General features: G+C 31.5%; 5 protein-coding genes and 3 non-coding genes across 12 annotated transcripts; 2 read left to right on the forward strand and 6 right to left on the reverse strand.

Moving 5' to 3' along the window:
- Window positions 1-16: 16 nt before the first annotated feature.
- LOC124925912 (probable 6-phosphogluconolactonase 1) lies at window positions 17-1,116 on the reverse strand. Its single transcript, XM_047466047.1, has 3 exons — window positions 900-1,116; window positions 683-818; window positions 17-618 (listed from the first exon to the last, which is right to left on the reverse strand). The coding sequence occupies exons 1-3, from the start codon at window positions 1,070-1,072 to the stop codon at window positions 112-114; spliced, it is 816 nt and encodes a 271-aa protein (XP_047322003.1). The 5' UTR covers window positions 1,073-1,116; the 3' UTR covers window positions 17-111.
- A 4,595-nt stretch (window positions 1,117-5,711) lies between these two features.
- LOC124926023 (protein SPIRAL1-like 1) lies at window positions 5,712-7,916 on the reverse strand. Of its 2 annotated transcripts, none has more exons than XM_047466178.1 (3): window positions 7,765-7,916; window positions 6,460-6,785; window positions 5,712-5,994 (listed from the first exon to the last, which is right to left on the reverse strand). In XM_047466178.1, the coding sequence occupies exons 2-3, from the start codon at window positions 6,760-6,762 to the stop codon at window positions 5,917-5,919; spliced, it is 381 nt and encodes a 126-aa protein (XP_047322134.1). In that variant the 5' UTR covers window positions 6,763-6,785; window positions 7,765-7,916; the 3' UTR covers window positions 5,712-5,916. The 2 variants fall into 2 exon arrangements, with proteins under 2 accessions (XP_047322134.1, XP_047322135.1); XM_047466179.1 differs by having other exon boundaries at window positions 6,460-6,780; window positions 7,765-7,882.
- Window positions 7,917-8,447: 531 nt separating this feature from the next.
- LOC124925921 (cell division control protein 48 homolog B) lies at window positions 8,448-11,612 on the reverse strand. The gene is made up of 12 exons (XM_047466056.1): window positions 11,384-11,612; window positions 11,245-11,289; window positions 11,103-11,158; window positions 10,812-10,961; window positions 10,623-10,730; window positions 10,454-10,553; window positions 10,106-10,378; window positions 9,868-10,037; window positions 9,669-9,797; window positions 9,219-9,306; window positions 9,062-9,139; window positions 8,448-8,985 (listed from the first exon to the last, which is right to left on the reverse strand). Exons 1-12 carry the CDS (start codon window positions 11,522-11,524, stop codon window positions 8,503-8,505), a joined length of 1,821 nt encoding a protein of 606 aa, XP_047322012.1. The 5' UTR covers window positions 11,525-11,612; the 3' UTR covers window positions 8,448-8,502.
- Window positions 11,613-12,297: 685 nt separating this feature from the next.
- Window positions 12,298-17,917, reverse strand: LOC124927460 (asparagine synthetase domain-containing protein 1). 2 transcript variants are annotated; one of them, XM_047467871.1, is made up of 14 exons: window positions 17,636-17,917; window positions 17,080-17,368; window positions 16,214-16,407; window positions 15,974-16,097; window positions 15,569-15,823; window positions 15,351-15,448; window positions 14,732-14,840; window positions 14,438-14,543; window positions 14,135-14,228; window positions 13,834-14,054; window positions 13,626-13,725; window positions 12,883-12,999; window positions 12,719-12,775; window positions 12,298-12,632 (listed from the first exon to the last, which is right to left on the reverse strand). In XM_047467871.1, exons 1-14 carry the CDS (start codon window positions 17,726-17,728, stop codon window positions 12,528-12,530), a joined length of 1,962 nt encoding a protein of 653 aa, XP_047323827.1. In that variant the 5' UTR covers window positions 17,729-17,917; the 3' UTR covers window positions 12,298-12,527. The 2 variants fall into 2 exon arrangements, with proteins under 2 accessions (XP_047323827.1, XP_047323826.1); XM_047467870.1 differs by having other exon boundaries at window positions 15,569-15,832.
- TRNAT-CGU lies at window positions 17,822-17,893 on the forward strand. Its single transcript has one exon. It is a non-coding gene; the product is annotated as a tRNA-Thr (tRNA).
- Window positions 17,918-18,894: 977 nt separating the features above from the next.
- TRNAC-GCA lies at window positions 18,895-18,966 on the reverse strand. The gene has a single exon. It is a non-coding gene; the product is annotated as a tRNA-Cys (tRNA).
- A 1,482-nt stretch (window positions 18,967-20,448) lies between these two features.
- Window positions 20,449-20,522, forward strand: TRNAN-GUU. The gene has a single exon. It is a non-coding gene; the product is annotated as a tRNA-Asn (tRNA).
- Window positions 20,523-20,736: 214 nt separating this feature from the next.
- LOC124925878 (ureide permease 1-like) lies at window positions 20,737-23,217 on the reverse strand. Of its 3 annotated transcripts, XM_047465998.1 has the most exons (6): window positions 23,109-23,217; window positions 22,612-23,019; window positions 21,807-22,007; window positions 21,600-21,721; window positions 21,155-21,529; window positions 20,737-21,077 (listed from the first exon to the last, which is right to left on the reverse strand). In XM_047465998.1, exons 2-6 carry the CDS (start codon window positions 22,982-22,984, stop codon window positions 20,925-20,927), a joined length of 1,224 nt encoding a protein of 407 aa, XP_047321954.1. In that variant the 5' UTR covers window positions 22,985-23,019; window positions 23,109-23,217; the 3' UTR covers window positions 20,737-20,924. The 3 variants fall into 3 exon arrangements, with proteins under 3 accessions (XP_047321954.1, XP_047321953.1, XP_047321955.1); XM_047465997.1 differs by having other exon boundaries at window positions 22,612-23,204; XM_047465999.1 differs by having other exon boundaries at window positions 21,600-21,706; window positions 22,612-23,202.
- Between the last annotated feature and the right edge of the window lie 382 nt (window positions 23,218-23,599).

Genomic DNA, 23,599 nt, shown 5'->3' on the forward strand with positions numbered 1-23,599 from the left:
TCTTGTGAATCTATTCTTCTCAAAAACATCAAACATTGATTTGAATTTTCCTTATGATGATCATATTATTAGACTACCATTTAGATTCACAAGAAAAGGATCAAGTTCCGACTATTGAGGAAATTGAAAGCCATCGAGTTTGGATGCAGCCGGCTGATCAAGAAACCAAACCAACTTCCCTTTGGTCGGTTTAACCAACTTGGAGGGAAGTTTGTGTCCATGGACATCATTATCATCATCATCATCATCAATTGACAAATGCACTGCCTGAGCTTTGTCTGCTCCGGCGACTACAACCGCCACGTTCGAGGCGGAGTTGATGACGGGTAGAGTGAAAGTGATTCTCTCCGGCGGTGGCTCAGGAGAATCTGTTATGTAAGTTACCCACTGATCATTGTCCTCTTCCAAGATTGGGTGATTTGGGAACAGAGAAGCCACATGCCCATCCGATCCCATTCCTAGGAGAATCAAGTCGAATTTCGGGGAATCGCTAATATCAGAGACCGCGATCAAACGCGTTCTCACGAGTTGCCTGATGACAAATTCGTAGTTCTCAGCCGTCTTCTCCGCAGAAACAGTATCGTTTATCGAATGTACATGGCTAGGAACAACGGGAACCTGCAAGTAAATTTGAATAAATTTGAAAAACAATCCATTGGAGAAACATAATTGAATCAATCACCTTAGATAGAAAACGATCCTTGGCAAGCTTATAATTGCTGTCGACGTGAGTTTTGGAAACAAGACGTTCGTCAGCCCAGAAAATGTACCATTTGGACCAGTCTACAGTCTTGTTATAAGGAGCTTCACAGAGTTTTCTAATGGGGAAATGAATGAATTAAACACAGATATATGATGATATGATGATCCAAAGAAGAAGAAGAAGAGTTTATTATTACCGGAGCAATCCAATGAGAGAACCGCCGGATAATGCGATAGCGAAAGCGCCTCTGTGTTTAACAGAGGTCTCCGATAAATCGGCAATGTAATCTGCTAAATCTCTACGGAGTTCATCCAAATTCTCGTGAATGCGCAATTCTGCACCATTTCTGCAACCAACCATCATACCCATTTCTTTGCTTCTTCAAAACCAATTCATTATGTTAATATATATATATACACCATGAAAACATTACATTTTAATAAATAAGAGACAGACTGATGAGATGAGATGAGAGAGAAAACCTTAGGAAGCTAGTAGCTGCTGATGAAGAAGATACAAGATCATATGGTTATGATCAGCATATATATATATATAATTCAATTTATAATAAATTCATTTTTATTAGAGATTTTAGAGACAGGGATTAAAGTTTATTTTAAATAGTTTTTTTATTAAATAAAATAATGTTGAATTATCAATTGAGATTTTTTAACGATTTCAAACACTGAATTGACCAGTCTCTACTCTAACTCCTCAATTTTAGAGAATCTATAGTTTTAGATAATTGATAATCCAAATTATATAATTTTAAAGATAATAAGTAATTAAAATTTAAAATACAAATCTTTATTTTGTATAATTTTATTGATAAAATGTATTTAATTCAATAAGTATATATTAGATTTAGTTGAATTATACCACTTACAATTGTAGGTTTTAGTTCTATTTTTTTAATTTAAAAATAAAGTTCTTTCTACTTTAATTATAAATTACTTGTTTAACATTTTTTTTTGTCCATCTTTTGTGCCTTCTCAAGTTATCATACATTCATACTTAATAGTTGTAATTAAACATAGATTTATATTTGTATTGTACTGAATTTAATTTAAAAAATAATAAAAAAAAAAGAAACTTGAATAAATAACTATTTTAACTTTGTTAGCTTCCACGTGCATCCATTCAATGAAAGTGTGAAGAGAGAGAAAATCTGACTTGGTTCCTTAAATACAGCTCCCTTCATTTCTTCTCTCTCCTCAATAAAAAAAATAAACTGCATTTAATTATTAATTGTTTATAAATATTTTCTCTAAATAAAAGGCATATCTAATCATCATTTAGATAAATTCATCTAGTAAATCCTTTTACCTCAATTTTTAAAATTATATAAAGTAAAAAATACACTATTTTGTTGCAAGGTACAAATTTCACAAATAATTGACCCGTTAAATATTTAAAAAATAAAATATATATAAAATATTATAACCTAAAAATTATAAAATATTAGTACATTATGTCCTAGGAATGGTGGACAGTCTAATTAACAAGAAAAAATACTTAATTAAAATATTTAAAGTGTTTAAACTTTACATTAAATTGTTCTTAATAAACTTAAAAAAACTACTCTTAATTATAATATTTTAAAATAATAAATATTAAGAGTTTTAAACCTGTAATCTAAAGAAAAAACTATCATTAAACAATACTAGCATGTAGCATCGTGTAAATGTAATTATATAAAAATTGAAAATAAAAATTATGGTTAAAATGAGATAGCTTTAATTTACTCACATATATATTCAAATTAACCACAACTCTCGATCCCGACAATCTGACACTTTGAAAATTAAGCATCATTATATATATATATATTAAAAAGTTGAACTTATTTTAAAACGTCATGTGTTCATTAAATTTGGTGTTGAATTTAAAAGATAAAGTCTTATTAGCCTAGTTGATTAAAGAGTTATATTTGTTTTTGTTATGTTGTAAATTTGAAACATATTTATAGCATTTTTTATTTTATTTTTAATTATTTTAAATTTATGTGCGGGTCAACTCACAATCCGACCCAAGTATCTATTTACTTTCACAAATATATCCAAATTAACCACAGAAATCGACCCGACAATCTGGACACTTTAAAAATTAAGCATATTTATAAATTATTTGATGTAACTCAAATAATCTACATTAATTATTTCTAAATGAACTCATTTTTTTGCTAAAGTATTTTTATGTGAACTTAGTCCTTATTTGATCTTGACAATGCACTATTATACTCTCACAAGATTAATAAATGGGGCATTTTGATTTTGTATTATTTTCAGAACTCTTAATATTTTATTTTATTTTTAAAGGTAGCAACAATTGGGACCAGTACTGACTTTTGAGGGGTAGGAGTTGGGTGGTTGATTAAAACTGAATGGATAAGATTGTTCAATGTGTCATTTAAGTAAGTGGGTTTTGTGGCATGTGATTGTGATAATTGTAAATTAAATTAATAGTTTTTGGTTCTTATTATTATTATGATAAATTATATTGATGTTCTTTTTAATGATGGTCTGTTGTTAGAGGCACCATTGTTCATTGCCTTTCTCATGATTGTTGCTTCTAATTTTATTTTATTTTAATTCAGATTGTCCAATAATCAAATATTTATAAATGAAACTCACTTAATTACAATTATTTTTCATTATAAAAATACTTAATGAATTAAAAGTTACTCTCATCATGGCCTCCATTCTTGTAGTTTATATAATTTAATTAACATTGATGAATTATTCTTGATAAAAAATTAAATAGTTAAAGATATTAGTGACTTTATTTAATGGTTATTCAATGCAATTTTAAATGTTCTCATATCATTTCAAATCTTATCATTTCTCCTACTGGAATAGTGACTTTGATGTCATTCACAGTATTTGGTTAACTATATTATTTTATAAATCATTGTAATGACTTTGAACAAAAATAAAAATTGTAAAATTTTAATAATAATATAGCTAATAAAAACTCATTAAGAATGTGTCTTGAATGAAAATTGAATAATTTTCTAATAAAAAAAATCAGATAATCAAATTTATAACAAAAAAAACAAGATGATAGTATTGACCCTTTTTTTATCTTGCTTTATTTTATTTTTCTATGATCACTTGAGTGATGTTTCCATTTGTGGGGTTCTTTGTTTGCCTTCAAATTGTTATTATTTCAATTAAAAGCAAAAACAAGCCCTAGACCTATGTATATATAGTATTATAGCTAGATTCCTTAGGCTTTATAGTTAGGGGCCAGATTGTTTGAGCTTAAAATATGCTTTTCAATTTTTCATCATTTTTTTAAATAATAAAATTAAAATAAAGATGGGCATTAGATAAACCCTACCCAACATATTTTGTCCTTATTAGGAACAATATAATATAGTACATAGACAACTTCCTTTGTAATCAATATATTGAAATTTGCTTTATTCATATTTCTATTTATGTGGTAGACATCATTCAATCCCAAGCACATGCAAATATATAGTTAATTTTCCGTCATTTTCTCTTGTACTATCGTGTCAAAACAACTCATATATAACTTTATCTGTTTTGTGACAATTTTATTATTAATAAAATAAAAATAATAATAATAAGAGATGATTTGAAATCTTTGTTAAATAAAAAAATGATACAAAAGTGGGCAAACTAACCAATGGGAAAAGTAAGCGTGTGGGCTTCTCCAACAATAGTAAATTAATTTCCAAAAGTCATAATTAGGTTATGAAAATTCTATACAAATCCTAATCTTTAATTAGCTTATGAAACTGATCAACTCTAGTTGATTCCTACCTAGCTAGCTACCTAGGCATTATTATTGTGTTATTCTTTTACCCATTAATTTAAAGTCAAAGTTTAATATTATTACTTTTGTTTTTGTTCAAATAAAGTTCATTATTATTTTTCTAATACTAATATCAAATTGAAAACACAATTTTAACATTAGGTTATCACATTTGGTTAAATTTGTTCTTAATAGTATTAGTTTGACGATCAATACAATAAAGATAGAGACAAAAAAAAAATGTTTACATAACTATATATAGTTGTCCTTCTTGTTCTATTTAAATAATTTATGATTATTATAAAAAGTTATGATTCATGGTCATTTTGAGAAAGTGATTTTTTTTTTTAAATAATTATTTTAATATTTTAATTAATAAATAATAAATGAAATCATACTATAGTCCACAAGTTTCAAATTTCCAAATAAATTATAAACAAATAATGTTGGCTCACTTCAATAACTTCTCTAGCATTTAAGGATGTCTCAATTTATTAAATTATTTTTTTTTATCGAGGTTTATTAAAAAACTTGTGATTTGGTTGTGATGATCTTATAAAATGATGGATCCATTGAATTTGAAAAAAGTTGTTTCAAACACTTTAGCATTAAAACCAGAAAAGATATTAAAACGCATCATATAAGGCTAAAATTTTAACATTTTTAATTGTATAGAGTTCTCATACAAAATAGACTATCAATAAGGGAGAAAAAATAAGAAGAAATTGATGTTTTTTTAACTAATTAAATATGACATTTAATTATTACATACTAGAAAAAAAAAAAATTGTTATAAGTTAGAGTCTCATATTTTTATGACAACAACAAAAGTTAAACCCAAATAATAATTGGTCATTTTTTTAAATTTAAATAAAAACATAAAGTTAGTTAAAAATAATAGAGATGGACATATCCATGTGACATAGGAATAGCTCTTTCCAAACTATTAGATTGATGTGCACAAAAAAAGATGTCCATTCCTTTCCTTGTGGACCTACCCTACCCCCCTTCACCCTCTCTTTTTTATCAAAATAAAATAAAAATAAAAAAAATCAATAACTATTTTATCTGTTTCTTACCTATACAATTTTAAATCAATATATTTTGGATTGTTTCAGTTTCAGAAACAACCTACCACACCTAATAAACCTAAAAAAAGAGATTTTTTTTATAAAAAAAATTGTGATTGCCAAATATGTCAATGTAAGAACATGAGACTATATGCTCAATCAAACACAACTTCAACACTCACATTCTTAAATGGGGGGATATGCAGATAATAGCAAATTCATAATTGTCTTTCAATAGAATATAAAGCTCCTCTGATTTTGTTTTTCAATGGAGAAAATCAAGCATAGAAGTAAGAGTAGTACAGATTGTTCCACATTACATTGATTGATCCGAAGAAGAAGAGCTTGCAATTGAACTTTTCACTTTCCACCGCCAAAGAGGTAATCTAGGGAAGATCCACCGCCCGGAGCTGCATGAACCTTAGTCGAGGGTCGATCCTAATTCATGAAGACAATCAGATAAATGAGATATTATAGGCTTGTACTTTATTATTCCATATCTTTTCATTCATCGCGACATCTCATATTAATCAAATTATCAACCAAAATATCTTTATTGTTTTTCTTTAAAAAGATTCAATATATTAATACCTTTAAGTTCTCATACCCAAATAACCCACTTTTTCATAACCTTGTTAGGTAGTGAGTTATTTAAACAAACAGGATTTTAAAACAAATTATGATTTTGAGGAAGTGAGATTTCTTGGTAAATAATTCAAAAGGTTATAATGTTTGATTAGGTTGATATTATTTAAATAATCTCAATCGAACAAGGCCCAAGTTTAAAGGATATTTAGTAATTTAACTCGTGTTTTTTCATTTTTTTCGAAAATAATCAACATCAAGCAATTGTTAAGTATAATGATATGACAGTAAAAAGGAAGTGGAAGTGAGTTGACATACAGTGAGAAAATTGCCAGTATTTTGCCCATCTGCCCTGGTGTAGTTATTGGTGGTGCTGCTATGAATTCCAGCCGGAATCTGCTTGCTGGCATCTATTACAGGTGCGGGTTGAGAAGATGCAGCAGCAACAGCAGGAGCAGCGGTAACAACCCTGTTGGAAGAAGGCCTGCCAGCAGCCTCAATCTCAGCACTTGAAGTAGGTTTTCTTTCATTAGCAACGGCAGGTTTTGGAGAATCTCCTCCTCCACCAAATAAGTATCCCAAAGAACTTTGTCCTCCACCAGCACTCACTCCGCGATTCATCTCTATATATATATTTGCCTAAACTGCAAAAAAAAACACAAACAAACCTTTACAAGTATACCAAAATAACTAATGATTATAGACAAGCCAAAACCAGTGTTTGTTATATAAGTGTCTGCAACAAGAGAATGAATGTATCTGGAAAATATTATCTATTAGATATGGACAAATCTGTAGGTTTCTCATTTTGATCTGTATCGAAATGAGATACCACTTACTATGTTCAAATAATTAGATCAATACAACAACCACAAAACCAACCACACCTTTTATACCCATGAAAATGTATATGATTTTCTAATAGATTGACAACTTCTATGTAAGAGTCTTGCATATCCAGATTTCATTATTTAATTGCATATATGTCTAACATGAAAGACTTTCATGATAACACTATATGACAAGAAATTACAACTTTCAAGAGAGCAAAGCAAAAAAAGCAAACTTATGCTTATGCTACATTTTCAAACTTCAATCATCATCAAAAAGGTTTAAGGTTTACATTTGCAAAATCAATCCAACAAATAGTTTCAGAAATCTAAAGATCTATCATCTCACCATGCAAATCCTTTAACTTATGCTACATTTTCAATCTCCTTCAAAATGTATAAGGTTTAGATTTACAATATATTTCAACAAATCATTTCAGGAATATAAAACTAAAGATCTATCATCTCACCATGCAAATCCTTACAATAAAAATGAAAATAACAAATGAAATCTGACATTGCGGAAGTTTAAGAAAAAGTAAACCTACACAAGAATCAATATTAGTTAGACAACAAGTGCAGAAACAATCAACACATCAATAGATCTGACGATCTTTGTGACAACTTAACAGCACAAGCACAAACACGGAATTCAATAGTGAGAAAGTCTGAAAGAGTAAAATCACATTTATCAGGAAATTAAAAATAGTGAGATAAGGATTGAAACGCCATTTGAGGAAAACAAACGAGAAAAGAATGCATGTGGCGAGGATCTAGGTTAAGAATCATTTACCTTTCTTCTATGTGATTGGATCTGCGGAAGAAGAGGGAGGAGGATACAGCAAGCGCAATGAAGGACGTATAGAGAGAGAAAGAGGAGAGAGAATAGAAATAGGCAGGTGCAGCTGTACCGCTTATACGAGCAAATTTCTATTGATACTCGAAACAGGTCAGATTTACCCTACTTTCCATTAACAATGCACCGTTAATCACATACATCCCAATTTTTCAAATTTCAAATCATATATTATAATTTTAAATTTATAATATTATTACAACTTAAAATTACTTACATTTAAAATGGTTTGGGTAAACACTAAAATCTTTTCGGAGTTACATAATCATAATCGAAAATTTATATTCACACCAATACGCAAATTTGTGTCATTTGTATCGTGTTATTTGTTGTTACATGTATGAAAAATTCAAGAGTGGGCTGAAGCCCATCTAAACCTTTACATAGATATACACCACAAATATAGAACTCTTTGTTACATATAACTTTGTAAAATAAATAATTTATTTTAAAATAATCTTAATTATATAATAAATAACAATAAGACTTCATCTTATTTATAAATATAAGAATAATTTTCTACCAACTATATATGACTGTAAATTATAGAAGTAAAAAAGTGAACAAATTAACATCTTATGATAAAAAAAATAATATATATTTAGTCTATACTTAATAGAAAAAAATAAATGAATATTGAAAGACTGAAACAAAAACAAATCAAATAAAATCATTTCAGGTGGTTGCCATCATGTTCTTGGAACTAGTAATGTTCTTATAAAAATACTGAATGCCAACAAGTAAACCAAAACTTGCAACACCAAAGAAGACGGAGGAGGCTGTTTGGTATGCGGAAAAACTTCTACTAGGCTTGTTCTGCTCTACGCTCCAATTTGTCGATCCTGAAGCCTTTTGAGAATAATTTTTCTTCTTCATAAATGAGGAAGACGCATCTACAACTTCCCTAGTAAGGGTTGGTTTTCTCGACATCATAACAGTCTTAAAATGACGGTTAGAAACTATGGTTGAAGATATATCTTCTCGTAAAGCTACAATTCCAACTTCCAGACATAGTCCTTCAAGATCAGCTCCAGTAAAAAATTCAGTTTCTTTCGCTATACTTCTAAGATCCACATCGGATTCCAATTTCATTTTACGAGTATGTAGAGTTAGTATCTCCAAACGAGACTCTAGATCCGGTGGTGGAACATAAATAACCTACAACATACCAAAAAGAAAAATCAACACGATATTTCATAGCAGCCATTTTTACATTCTGACATGAATTACTTACTAGATCAAACCGACCCGGTCTCATCAAAGCGGCGTCGATAGCATGGGGGCGATTCGTAGCAGCCAAAACGAGAATTCCCTAAAAATTAAATTTGTAAACATCGAAAAACCGAGAGTCTAACAACGCAATTTAAATTTAAAACAATATATAATAATACATTAGCATTCTCAAGACCATCCATTTCAGTCAACAAAGTAGATAGAAGCCTCTCTCCTACAGCAATATTACTGCTTGATTTTCCTCCCCTGAAATATTACATCAAAGGGATAAACCCAAATCACAATCTTTGTAGAACTTGGATTATAAATTTGTTCAAATCATTAACAAAATATGAAATAATCTACTCTTCTTATCTTAAATTTTAATGATTTTTTTTTCAAGATCGTAGAAAATGGTGAAAGCCTATCAAACATCAAAATTAAACACCATATGCGATTTATGAAAAGATACTAGAAAGGCTCACTTCCAAAGACGAGCATCAATCATAGGATTTGGCCCTCAAATCACCCACTTTTCTTCGATTTTAAACAAACAAGGTCTTTTCCAATTTATTCACACAAAAAAATACATCAAACAAGCCCTAAAAGAATGGGAAGATGAATAAAACCTTTTTGCAGCAACGACATCTGCCTCGTCAAAGAATATAATGCTTGGCGAGGCTAACCGAGCTCTCCTAAATGTATTACGCAACAATGCTTCACCTTCTCCAACGTACATGGAATATAGTTCTGCACCACTAACCCACCCAAGATTCGTGTTCATAAGTAAATTCTCAATAATAATCTAGAGTAACATAATTATTATACCTCAAAGAAAAGAAAGAAGCCTGGGCTGCATTAGCCGCAGCTTTGGCAAGAGTGGTTTTGGAGCAACCGGGAGGTCCATGAAGAAGGATGCCACGAATGGGCGACACTCCCAGCCTAGAAAAGGCAGCTGAATGTTTGAGAGGCCATTCAACAGCTTGTTGGAGCTTTTTCTAACCAAAGAAAACTAAAATTTTAATAATAATGAAGGCAGAAAGTATAGAATTTTATTAATAAAAACCTTTAAATCTTTTAGTCCTCCGATATCTTCCCAAGAAACTTTTGGAATTTCGACAGTTAGGCCCCTTGTTATACTCGGACCAACGACAGATGTTGCGTGATTCCAGTCCTCCTTGGTTAGGCTACATAATAATGTTTCTTCAGATTTCCTGGAAGCAGACATGGCTGCTTCACGAGATAAATCTTCTAAATCTGCTCCAACGTAGCCATTGCAAGATGCAGCTGTGGCTCGCAAATCTATACGTGAATCCAAAGTCAGCTTCTTTGTGTATAGCTGGAGAATGAATCGTCAAATAAACATATATTATATATATAGTAAACAAAAACTTGAAGAAATTTAAAATACTACCTTGAGTATCTGAAAGCGCTCCTCTTCATTAGGTGTTGTAACTTCAATCTCAGCATCAAAACGGCCTGACCTTCTCAGCGCAGGATCAATTGCATCCACTCTTTTTGTACAGGAAACAAGATTATGAGAAACTAAATGAAATTCTTGAATATTTCAAACGAAAACTTACCTGTTAGTAGATGCAACTACAACTACTTGGGGTATTGATTTTGATGCGATTTTTTTTGAATCCATCAGCATAAAGAGTTGTGAGGTCAAGCGAACTTCTTGTTCTCTTCTGCATTTCATAGATTATCCTGATAAAGTTAACACATTGCTAATGATGTAAATTGTAAACATCAGTAGTTGATCAGATAACCTGGAATCACGACGTGGACAAAGTGCATCGATTTCGTCGAAGAAGATAACTGATGGAATGCCCAACTTCGTATGAGATGACGCCTCTGCAAAAGCCTCTCGAAGAATTCTCTCACCTTCCCCAGCATATGCCGTGTGAACAGTGTGGGGACTGCAACAAGCAACCAAAGATTCCAATTGAAGAAGAAGAAGACATTTAAACACAGAATAGACTACTTAAGCACCACTTTTCTCTGAGATTATTCAGGCAAATCAATTGAAATAAAAGAACTCTTGAAAGAATTAGAAGTACCTAATGACAGTGAGATGGGCACCACATTCCTCAACAACTGCTCGAACCAAACTCGTCTAAAAGTGGAGAAGAGATAGAGATGTGAAAGATCGTCTAAAGTTATCTATGAATTGGGTTGTTAAATTTAGAGTAAAAAAGGTACCTTTCCGGTGCCAGGGGGTCCATAAAGCAGCAAACCTCGAGGCCACTAAGAAGGAAGAAGAAGATAAATCAATCAGGGGGAGTTGCGGCGCCTAAAAGATTAGATAAGAAAGTGTTGTTGGTTTGGGTAAAAGAAAAACCTTGTGACCAAGTTCCCGTGCTTCGCGATAATAGAGATGCGGGTAGATGATGAGTTCTCTAAGGGCTTGGAGAGCTTCCTTGTTTCCAGCAATGGCTTCCTCCGCCCTTGGCATTTCCTTATAGCTGCTGTTATTTTCCATTCAACTTCTAAGGGCTTGGAGAGCTTCCTTGTTTCCAGTAATGCGGAAAATGGATTAGAAAAAAAAAAGTAGAAAGGAGGCTATGTAACTATTGGCGGCGAAGAATTAGGGAAGACGAAAATCCGGAAAAAAAAAATGTAAATTTGGTTGCCCTAAACCCTATGTCTGATAAAAAAAAATTGTGAATTTTGTTAAAGAATTAGTATTTAAATTAGGGACAACAAAAATTATCCATAGAAAATATTTTATAGTAAATATCTTATTGAAATTATTAGTTAGGTAAAGGACGAAATTTTAAAAAAATTTTAAAAATTTTGTATATCAAAATAGTATTTATAAATTAAAATATATATAATATTTATAAGAAAATAATTAAATATATTTCATATTAATTTAATTATAAAAATATAATTTTTTGAATAATATCAAAATATAATTATACTTAAATATTATTTAATATAGGTAATCTCTACCTTAGCCTTATCGATGAGATTGATTTTTTTTTTTAAGATATCACACTGAGACTGTACCAAAATTAAGGTAAGGTAAATGTATGAATTTTTTTTATACCGAAATTAAAGTACATCGAAATCAAGTTATACCAAAATTAAGGTAAGATAAAATCAACATCTTTTGCATATCGAAATTTTAAGTAAGGTATAAGTTAGGAATAACAAACTTATTAAATTTTATTATCATTAAATAATTTTGCTATAAACAGACAATAAAAAAAATAACGGTTCATTTAAGTCTTAATCAAATATCTCGCAGTTGGGAATAACTGTATTTGAATCTGGCTAAAAAGTTTCTAATAGTTCAAATAAATAAAACAAACTTCAAGACGCCTCTTTCAACAACATGACCAATTATGTCTTTTTAGCATATAAGCTCATGAGTCATGACAAAAAACTATGCATGACATAAATAAAAGAATCTTGATTGAGGTTTCATTTTTCTTGAAAATTAGCCCCAAGTTGGAAGTAGGAGACTAGTGGTGATCAACTCATTTGGGAATCGGAATCTCCACACTTCCAGCAGATGCTTGATTGGCTGCACGATTGCTTCCAAAATTCTTGACGTTCGACTCCCTAGCAATTCTTGACCCAAACTGAAATAGAAAAACAAAACCGCCCTCTTTCTTTCAACAACACAATTATTTATTAGGAGTTGTGAATAATCAACTAACCAACCAACCTGAATTGCTCTTTTAGGCAATACAGCTGCTTCATGTATACCAAGCAATTCTGCAACCTTCAATACACAGCAGCATAATAATAATAATAATCTTCTTAAGATAAAAACAATACCAGACAAAGAAGAAAGTAATAATAATAATAATAATAATAGCGGATCCACACATGTCTCAAAATCTTCTTATCTCCCCTTCCACTAGGTAGATCAAGGTCTGCAATCTCCCATAGAGGAATATTGAGCAGAGTACTTATAACCTCCTCATCCAGAAACGGAAATCTTGCCTGAACCAAATCCAAATTCAATTCCTTATTATTAGTATTATTACTATCATCCAATAACAAGTAACAACACACGCACACCAATTCACCCTATGGCTAAAGCTCATGATGAAGGAAGCGGTTAGTTGATTTAAATTGGTTAAAGATATTTCAAGTGCAGAGGAAAAAGTGAAACACAGCTGAAATTTGAATCAAGTTGAATAGGTGTATGAAGATTAATGGTGCCTCCCTAAGGAATGAAATTTGATAGTGCATGATTCTGAGAATCAAGGGCATAACTTTTTTTTTTCAAATTTATATAGGTATACGTTTGCAGCATGCATTTATGAAATTTGGAAGGAATGAAACTCAATCATATTTGGGAGCAATAAAAGATGTACAAGAGTTTGCGAGTGGAATCTGGATCAAAGTAGCAGACTCGTTCCAAAATTAAGTCATTATAGAATAATTAGGGTATTGAAGAATGTGTAATGAGGAATAAAGAGCTAAATACAAAGTCATTGTGGATATAACTTGATGTAATAGTTTCCTTTCAAATGTGTTTTAGAAACGAGTAGGTACCAATTTTAATAAAAGGAATTTCCTTTTCTTGAAAAAACAAACACACACTAGCTCATGTCAGGTCATACCTCCTTTCCATTATCAGCTATACATCGATCATCTCTCCCTAGATTTCTCTTCCAAATCCTCTGCACATCTAGCTTCATTTCCTCATGGAGCCCAACCCAACTGCATATCATAATAATCTATTAACCTTTCTGCCTCTCTTTTTGTCTTTCTTCTTCTTTCCCTCCTTTAACATGTAAAATAAAAAATAAATTAAAGATAATATGCTACCTCCCAGTTCTATATTTTGTCCTGTGCCTCCCATAGCCAGCACATTGTTCATCTGCACCAGCTCCAACTAGGAGAACCCTAGCCTGGGACTTGTAGCTGATTCGGCCACAATTCCTATCATCCTCATCAATACAAGCAGCAGCATCGATGCTTGATCCTCCTTCACATAGCCAACCATTTCCACCAGCTGCCAACCATAAGGCTAAGCCAATGTTCAGATCCTGGCAAAGAGAAAGAGCTTGAGAAATAAATAATAAAGCTTGGACCAATAATTATAAGAGTTGTTTAGTTAGAAACCTACCATGTAGGTTTTTGAAGGATTTATAAGAGACATGACATGCTTTGACTCCAGACTGAGTGTTGATAACTTTCCATCAATCTCCACAAGCTTCCACCTGCAACATTTGCAATTCCATTTAATGATTCACCACATGAAAGACTGGAGGGAAAATATGAACACTTTCGACAATAGGAAAGCCTAATTTTTTTAAGGAAAATTCATTAAAATATACCATAAACACAAAATGAAAAGTGACTTCGAAAAAAAAAGTATAAGAAAACCCTTAAACTAAATACAAGGGAAAACATTGCATGATATACTTACCTTCTCAAAGGCGAGATTTTCCTAAGTTCCTTTAATCCAGCTCGAGCAGAAATTCTATCCGGAGCAGACTCATTATCAAAACTCACATTAAGAAGATCAATATCATCTGAGACCAGCCAAATATTCAAATAACAGAAAGAGAAATTAGAGAAAATAAGAGCATTCCTAAGTGATTAGGATTCAAACAGCCAGGCAAGCACTTGGGATAGCAAGTTTCTGGAAACCAAGGCCATGGAATTAGCAAGTTCTGGTAAGACAGTAAACAAACCAACCAAGCATATGAATAATACCAACATTTCTTTTCTATGCACTGATCCAGTAATGCAGCTAGTATCATTGAATCCAATCCACCAGAAAAGAGCACAGCCACTGGAGCATTTCTCCCATTTATATCACATTTTCCCTGGATATCACATTCAATGAAAATATAAGGAGCCAGAATGCCAATTAAGACCAGAAGAAGGAAGTCCAATCATTCACACACATGGATCCCTTTATCTGGATATCACATTCAATGAAACTGACACAAGGCAGTTGCAAAAAGATAGAGTACAATGATAGAAGAAATGAGAAAAAAAATGTTGTTAAGAAAGTCGACACTAAAAATATAATTTATAAAATGAATGTTAATTGTAGGAGCTTGTTTGATGTGGGTTATTTGGATTTTATCCAAATAACCTTATCCCATAATTAATCACTTCATCAATGAAAATAACAAATTATTCCTCCTTTATTTTTTATAAAATTTAAATATTAAATACAATGATATTTTAGGCATTTAACTCAAATAATCCACTTTTTCATCAAACAAGTTTTTGAATTTATAATCCGGATTTTCTCCAAATCAAACAACCTCTAGATGCTTTGGTGCATATCTATAATAATGTCTCAGAAGGGATTGAGGTTTTCACACCTTAGAGATAACGTTTATTGCACTGCGTCGCATCACTGCTGCTTTTAGAGCCAACAGAACTGTCTCTGCAGGCATTACAACCGATGCTTGTATACACCCTGTATCAACAAAACAGCAGTAAGGATTTATCTGATTCAGAAAACGAGACAGCTAAACAATGAACCTGTGCTTGTTCACAAACTAATAACAGGTATGTCAATACAAGCCATTACACTTACCTTCATCAGAGGCAATTGTGGTCGAATGGGCTGAAAGCATGCATTGTTTCCTGATTCTGCTAGCAGACAGCTCATCAGGACTAGGTTGAACACACTTTCTATCCCATTTGAGCAGATCATTTAACAGGGGATTCGGCCATTCATGTTTTATAACTTCCCCGTCCACAAATTCACCATCATTTGGAGCACTGATATGTGCACTGTATATCCCACAAGGAAGCTCTTCCCATAAAGTTAATTCTCCTAGTCCACTTTCTGTGAAATATGCAATCAGTCAGTGCATAGAATTACTAGAAATTTTAATTTATAGTTAAAATTTGAAGGATCTACAAATTTAGTCTATTCCAATCAACACATTGACAGTGTTTAAGTCATCCACTGTAAACCTGCAACTAGGTTTCTTACCATTATGGCTAGCAGGGGATACAGAAGACAAAATAAATCGCATGTCCTGGGAAGTTGGCCATTTGACAAGAAGGCTTCGCCTCCCAAATGCATCTCTACCAAACCAGAGGATTCTTGAACCAGCCTGCAGATGTAATAATAAATTTGATAAAGCATTTATTTCTAAAACCAGATGTCTAAAACAAAGAGACCAAGCAAAAAAAGTGAGTATGTCAATTGGAACTTACCAATTAAAATTACCTGCCAATAGATAATAGCCCAAGGCCCCTTGATGGTTGAAAGACACTCAGGAACAGAACACTTTCCCTTCTTAGTATCGAGACATAATTTTGTATGTTCCTCACTTGTACAAGAACAGCACTTTGCAAGGGATTGCATAAGAATTTCTGTATCATTTTCAGCATCTCCAACATATATCCCTCCAAATATTTCACCTGAACAATACCCATTGGAAGGTGAGTCTTATAATGCGCACAAGAGAATTAAAACAAGTGATAAGAAACAAGAAAAAGAAAAGAAAAATGGAGAGAAATTTTTAATGAACCTTTTCAATCAGAGTAAAAATAATCATATTCTAATAAATGACCAAAGTTACACAAAACCTTATTAACATACATAACAGTAATGTTAACAAAAATCTGTGTTGCCCCTCTTCTTCACGAAATTTGGTTAAAAAGAACCATTTTTATGTTAACAAATAATTAATTTTGCCTTTATCATGAGAAAGAAAAGTACTGGGAATAAATATGAAAATACTCCATTAAGATATATGTATAACCTAACGTACTACTATAGCAAAATTAGAACAGTCATTGAGATAATTCACTAAATTTTCCAATTACCTATCAAAACAATTCAATCAGTTTAGTACTTGCTTATACAACCCAAAAGATTTATAATTCCTAAATAGAGATTAAGTCACACTAAGTTGCTGCTTCAAAGATAAGCAAATATCAAGACATTCATTCAATCAATAAAAAACTAGTTTAAAATGAGTAAGCAAATATCTAGACATTCAAGAAATATGTCTACATTGATCGATGAGCCCAAACAGACAACGGAAGATGATGTTTACACTGATTTCTTAAACAAAATGTGTATCATACCATTGTAAACAAGGATATTCTCGTCTGCATCGGTGAGTGGCTGAGTAACAGGGTTTACACCTCTAAGTTGCAAAGTGGCACCAACAAAGCAAAATTCTGCAATAGCTTTAGGCCTATCAAAACCATTGTCCAACTTATTATCTGACTCTCCTGACTGTACAAGAGCCAGGCGATCCTCTCCCTCAAGAGAAGTAAAATCCTTCAGATGAAATGAAAACTCTTTGCTTCCCAAGCTATCAGGACCTCTTCTCTTCAGTGCAGTTTTGATATCATCAATGGTGAATAGTAACTGACCAGAGACAACATATATCATTAAGAATTAACACAAAAAATGAAAGAAAGCTATAATTACTGGAAAACTATACTGGAACAACCCTCAAGGGAATTTAAACAGTATTGAGCATAGTAAACTTCAATCTTGAATTTCTATGACATATCAAGAGGTATAAAAAACAAACAAGTAAATGGTGTATGTAACATGAAGAAACAAACTTCAAACAGCAGTAATAAACTGAGTATAGGTGCAAGATAAGGTTTTTATAAGCTGTATACTTACTTGATCAGCCTCATCAGATGAAATGATAAAGTCGGAAAACAAGGACGAACAATGGAGACGTATCCCGGAGGCAATCAGAGCTATTCCACACATCTCTCTCTTTCTTCGCTAACTCTTACGGGGTGGTGAAGTAGGGTTTTACAGTAATCATGCTGTTTAAATATTAAGTCTTTTCATTACCAAAATGCCTCCGTAGCATAGTGGTAGTGCGTTCCCTTCGTAAGGGAAAGGTCGCGAGTTCGATCCTCGCCGGGGGCTGCTACCTTTTTGCTGAGTCTGTCGCCGTTGACTGCTAAAACATTTTTTTTTTACAGATTATATATATATATATATATATATATATGTGATTGGAATTAAAAATTTATTCAATTATAAAAAATACCCTATTCAATTTAGCTCTATTAAAACTAAATTAAGATAAGATGTCCAATAAGAAGAAAAACCTACCTAACTTAATGAATTAGAGCAAAATAAACTTTTATTCTAATTTTAAAAAATATGAATAACAAACAAATGAATAAACACAACCAAAACATTCAAACAAATGAATTATAATTTTTCAAACAAACAATAATAAATTTATAATCTCGCCTTGAAGTTGCTAGATTAAGTGACTTTATTGTAATCAATGTCTAAATTTTGACATAAACACCAATTTTGTTCACTTTTGGGAATTTACCTCAATGTCCACACAAAGGAAATGCAATCAAACTTAATGTTCTTTCAAATTTCATCAACACCACCTCTCACCCTCGTGAAGACTCTTGAGTTCCTTTCCAACAAAACATGGTAACTATAGAAGCAAAACCACATTTAACCATATTTGAATGAAATAGATTACCTTTAACTTTCAAAATGGCTACCCTCTTGATATCAATCCAATCCGAGAGGAAGAAAGCTAACTACATAGCTTTTGTAAACTGCATACATAACTCAAATGTAAACAGACAGTTAACAAATAAATTATTCACCATCTCTTCATTACCATCACAAAGTAAACATTTAGAATCCGGAATATCCATAAAACGCGTAAGACGATCCCTAGTTGAAAGTCTCTTACTAAACAACAACCACAACACAAATTGTGGTCTCGGAATGATTTTGGAGGACCATACAACATGAGACCAACCTATGTCGTTCCTCCTCGCGAATTGACTCCCAAACTAGATTAAAAATGAACTTTCCGTCTCTTTCCACCTTATAAACATGTGAGTCGATAGTTGTTTAAAAGGTAAAAAAATTAAAATTATTTTTTAAAAAGGGCCCAACCGGGTTCGAACCGGTGACCTCTTGATCTGCAGTCAAATGCTCTACCACTGAGCTATGGACCCTTGTGTTCATAATAATGATTTATCATGTAAATAAATGTTAAATAAATAATACCAACTTCAAATTACCCTTTTGTCCATTACTAATGGGACAAATATATTTAATTGAGTTCTAATAATAAAATCACGGATGACTGGAAATTAATTCGCATTATCATATGGTGTGGGCAATCTGAAAAAAATAAATAAATGAGTTTTTGAAGGAAAAAAGTTATTGATACGAGCATCTCAAATAATTTATGTTACACGTGTTCACATCAATCCGAAAAAAATGGTCTTGAACGGAATGATAATTTTTCGATCTCATTAGCATTTAAAATTATTAGGTTGTTGACATTTAAAATAATAATTACAATCTTGATTATCAATATCTAGCTAAATTCTTATGCATATAATATGTGTATTTTTTTTTTTAATATGAACACAAAATGACATAAAAATAATGATTGAAGTTGTATCTTATTCTTTCACATGCCCATGTCATTCATATGCTAACAAACCACCAACTCTTTATAAATAATTAACAACCGAGTCAAAATAATTTGTTGTCACATCATAAAACTTCAAAAAAATAATATAGATTAATTTAAGTTTATATTTAAGTCTATAATTTAGGACTAGCTAGATTGTTTTATAAATAAGATATAATATTATATTATTTTTAATTCATTGAGTAATAAACATATCAATTTGTATTTTTATTAAAAAAAACTCAATCTAGTTCTTATATTTTTTCTTTATAGTTAAGTCATCAATTATTAAATATAATTTGTTATTTAACATTTATCATATACAATTATCTTAATTTTTTATTTCAATTTAAAAAACTAGCACGACACACAAAAGTTGACTTATTTTTATTTGTAAACATATTTATACATATTTATACTTATGAAAAATAAATTAAAACATGATTAGTAACCCAAAAAAGATTGTGTTGTTTAGCTCTAGTACAAAATTTATATTAGACATTACAAACTGCATACCAAACAAAAATAATTGAAATAATAATAGTTGATAGAGATGATTTGATGGTTGAAAAACTTTTTTAAGATACCACATTTGATAATGCCAAATAATAATAAAAATGGTATATGGCCCCATTACTTTCACAATGTCCACATGATTTGTTTGTACACAATTTATGTAGTGTGAAAGGAAATTCAAGTATTTAGTCAATTCTAATGAATAGAGTGGGCCAAATACTTTTGTTCTTATTAGACATTTTATATAATATGTTTGAAAAGTAATACTAAGAAGTTTGAAATTTGGTATTTGTTCCATCATGCTTTTGACCTTTTTTGAAAGAAAAAAAAGTGTAGTATAGAAGGATTTAGTTCCAATTATGAACATGGTAAATAAATCATTTATTATTATAAAGAATAAAGAAAGAAACTAATTAGTCATTAATATATATGATAAAAACAAATATTAAAATTGAAATATAATGTTAGTATATATATTATTTTCATTCATTTTTAATAAGCTGGAATAGCTCAGTTGGTTAGAGCGTGTGGCTGTTAACCACAAGGTCGGAGGTTCAAGCCCTCCTTCTAGCGATTTGTTTTTTTGTTTATAATTTATTTTATAACATATATTTTTGTGTGTTATGTTTTGAAGAATTGATTTTTACTCTAATGAAATACCTTTTAAAGTGAACTATTATACATGTTGATGAATTTTATTACTTATATTTTTGTGTGTTATGTTTCAAAGAATTGATCTTTACTACAATGAAATACCTTAAATTTAAATGAATTATTATACATTTGGATGATAATGTGTTTATAATTATCTTTATTTGTTCACTATTCTAATCTAAAGCTTATCAAGTTAATATTTCTTTTGGTATATAAATAAGATTGCTTTTTTTTTTTCAAATTATGATCTAAATGATACCAAAGAAAGAAAGTCTACTTGGGAAATAATTGTTTGATAAACCAATTAAGAAAAAACATGGGTCATTTCCTGTGGCCGGAAGAGGCCATGAGAACTCCCACAGCAACAATGAACATCAACAACATGCCACTGAGCAATACATAAGTCCTCTTCGAAGATTTCCTATACTCCCCAAACAGAATCACACCCCAAAATGTGCTCACAAGAGGAAGTGCCTACAAATTATTTGAAAAAAATTAAACCAAAGAAACAATTTATGTAACTAGATTATTTAAAAAGTTATCATTTTTACCTGAACAGCATCAGCTGCAGCATAACCAGCAGCTTGACCACCCATAAACTGGAAACCATTACCAAACCCGCAAATAAGTCCTGCTAAAAGAGCCCAACCTCGACCATCCCAGTCCCTTAAGTAAGCCCCGAATGATGATTTAGGCGCGCTTAATACCGGTCGATAAAGAAATAAGACGTTCAAAAATATAGCAAGAACAAAACAGGACACTGAGAAGTAGAAAAAAGCTGTGTAGACTGTTAAGTGAGGAACGCCAGCTTTTAATGCATGCCATTGATCATTCGTAGCCAAATTGAATGCAGGTGAAAATAATGAGAAGCAAAAACCAGCAAAGAATGTAATTGCCAATCCGATCATCGTACTTTTCCCATACACCTGCACCCAACTCCCCAAATTATTAAACAATTAAACGTAAATAAGAAACATTGATCGGAAAATTCGAAACCTTGATCGATCTTCTCTTCTCCAACTGTAGAAGAAATTCAACAGTCCCGAATTTCGCTTTTCCTGATGCATCGACATCGTTGTTTGCATCATCATCGAAATCGGGTCCTATCAATAAAGTTACTTATGACCCATAATCCAAAAGGAAATGAGAAAGAAAAAACCCAAAATCCAGATCTTATATAGAAATTGAGATTAAGAAATTCACCTTTTTCAATGGCGGAGATCTCATCACCAGCCTTGTCGATTGATGATCTGATTCTACTACTAAGCTTTGCTTTGTTATCAGCGGCGTTGGAAGCATGAACGGCAGAACCGATACAAACCGCGATTAAGAAGCACGCCACGCCGGGGAAAAGAATCTCCGCCTTGTTTATTTTGTCATCCAAGAAATAATTCAACGTCGTGCCTGCCACAATAATATTTTTTAGTATTATAATTATTTTTAATAAATTTGTAAATTATGCTATGAAATAAATAATAGTTATAATGTTGTTTTTTAAATGACCTAATTGTTATTTGATATTCTATTCTGTGCCCAACTTTTAATTAAAATTAGAAAGACGAGTGTAAATTCATTTATTAGAAAATCTTGTTTGACTAAAATGGTGACATTTTGAACCTTTAAGCTATCATTCAAAATATAACATTTACTAAATATATATTTTATCGCACCGTGGCATTTTGATCTTTTACCCTATCGACTCTAGGTTAAAGTCCCGCTTAGACCCCTCCCACCTTTATAGACACCAACCACCCACATTAATTTTTTTTTTCGCGGCTATTCCAGGCCCCTAGTGACCTCTTAGGTCAACTTTTCCACTAGTTCAATCTGGTTAGGTAAATATTTTATAAATTATCTAAAACAAATTTATGTAAAACGATGACCAGATTGATTTTTGGACAAAAATGTTTGTAAATTTTGCTGATAATTATATTTTGATCAAATGAGTATAAATAATATTTTTAGCAAAAGTAAAAAAAAAAAAAGGTGAAATAATAATAAAACATACCTATAACAACAGTTATACTGGAAGAGATAACCTCGGTGACCGATAATCCGACGAGCGCCCAAGCATACTGGGTCGCCAAATTGCCGAGGCAAAGAACCACCCCACCGGCCATTGCATAGAGAATTGAAGGCCAATTCTCTTGCGCATGCACCAATTGATCTAAGAAATTGGGTCTCTGATCCCCCAATTCGCCAAACGTAAACGCGATTAAGACTGCGGCCAGGAGATTGGTGATTGTGTAATCCAAGTATGTGTGTTGGGGTAGACGACCGCGTCGTTCAAGCAGCGTTAAGATCGCCGGCCATGTTCCCAAGAACACAAGGGATAATAGCATACAAGCTATTGCCCCTCCTTTGCTTTCTATCATATACATCTCTTTTCCAAATTAAACAGATTCAGATTTTTTTGCTAAATCAGAGATAGAGAAACTCAGTTATAGTGATTTACAATTGGAAATTAAAACATCACTTTGTAATCTCAAATAGTGATCTTCTGACCTTGGGTAATAAAAATGGCCAAACATTTAACTCTCCTTTTCTGTGATTCTGATGCAGGGTCCTATGCTCGAGGAATCATTAAATATTAAAACCACATCGGGGAGAGAGAGAAGAAAATATGATTTTATTACCTATTTTTTCATTTAATATGCTCTATTTTAATTCGTAGTAGCCTTATTGAATGGTTGACTGGTTATTTTGTCTTGACGTGAAAAGTAAACATGCCATGAGTAAAGAGAAGGAGACAGTTTTAAACTTTGCCGTAAAAATTGAACAATATAATAATATATTATTTAATTTGTATACTAATATAAAGTTTGTGTATAAAGTTTGTGGACATCAAAGTATTCTTTTTTAATTAGGAATTCCCATTCATAATGTCTAGAATTATATGATAAAGTTTCAGACTAAAAGAATTCCAAAGTTAGAATAAAATAAATAAATAAGCAAAAATGCATAACATATAGTTTGTTTGATCTTTTACTATTTGA

This window comes from Impatiens glandulifera, chromosome 2, assembly GCF_907164915.1.
Source record: "Impatiens glandulifera chromosome 2, dImpGla2.1, whole genome shotgun sequence".
Classification (NCBI taxonomy): Eukaryota; Viridiplantae; Streptophyta; class Magnoliopsida; order Ericales; family Balsaminaceae; genus Impatiens; species Impatiens glandulifera.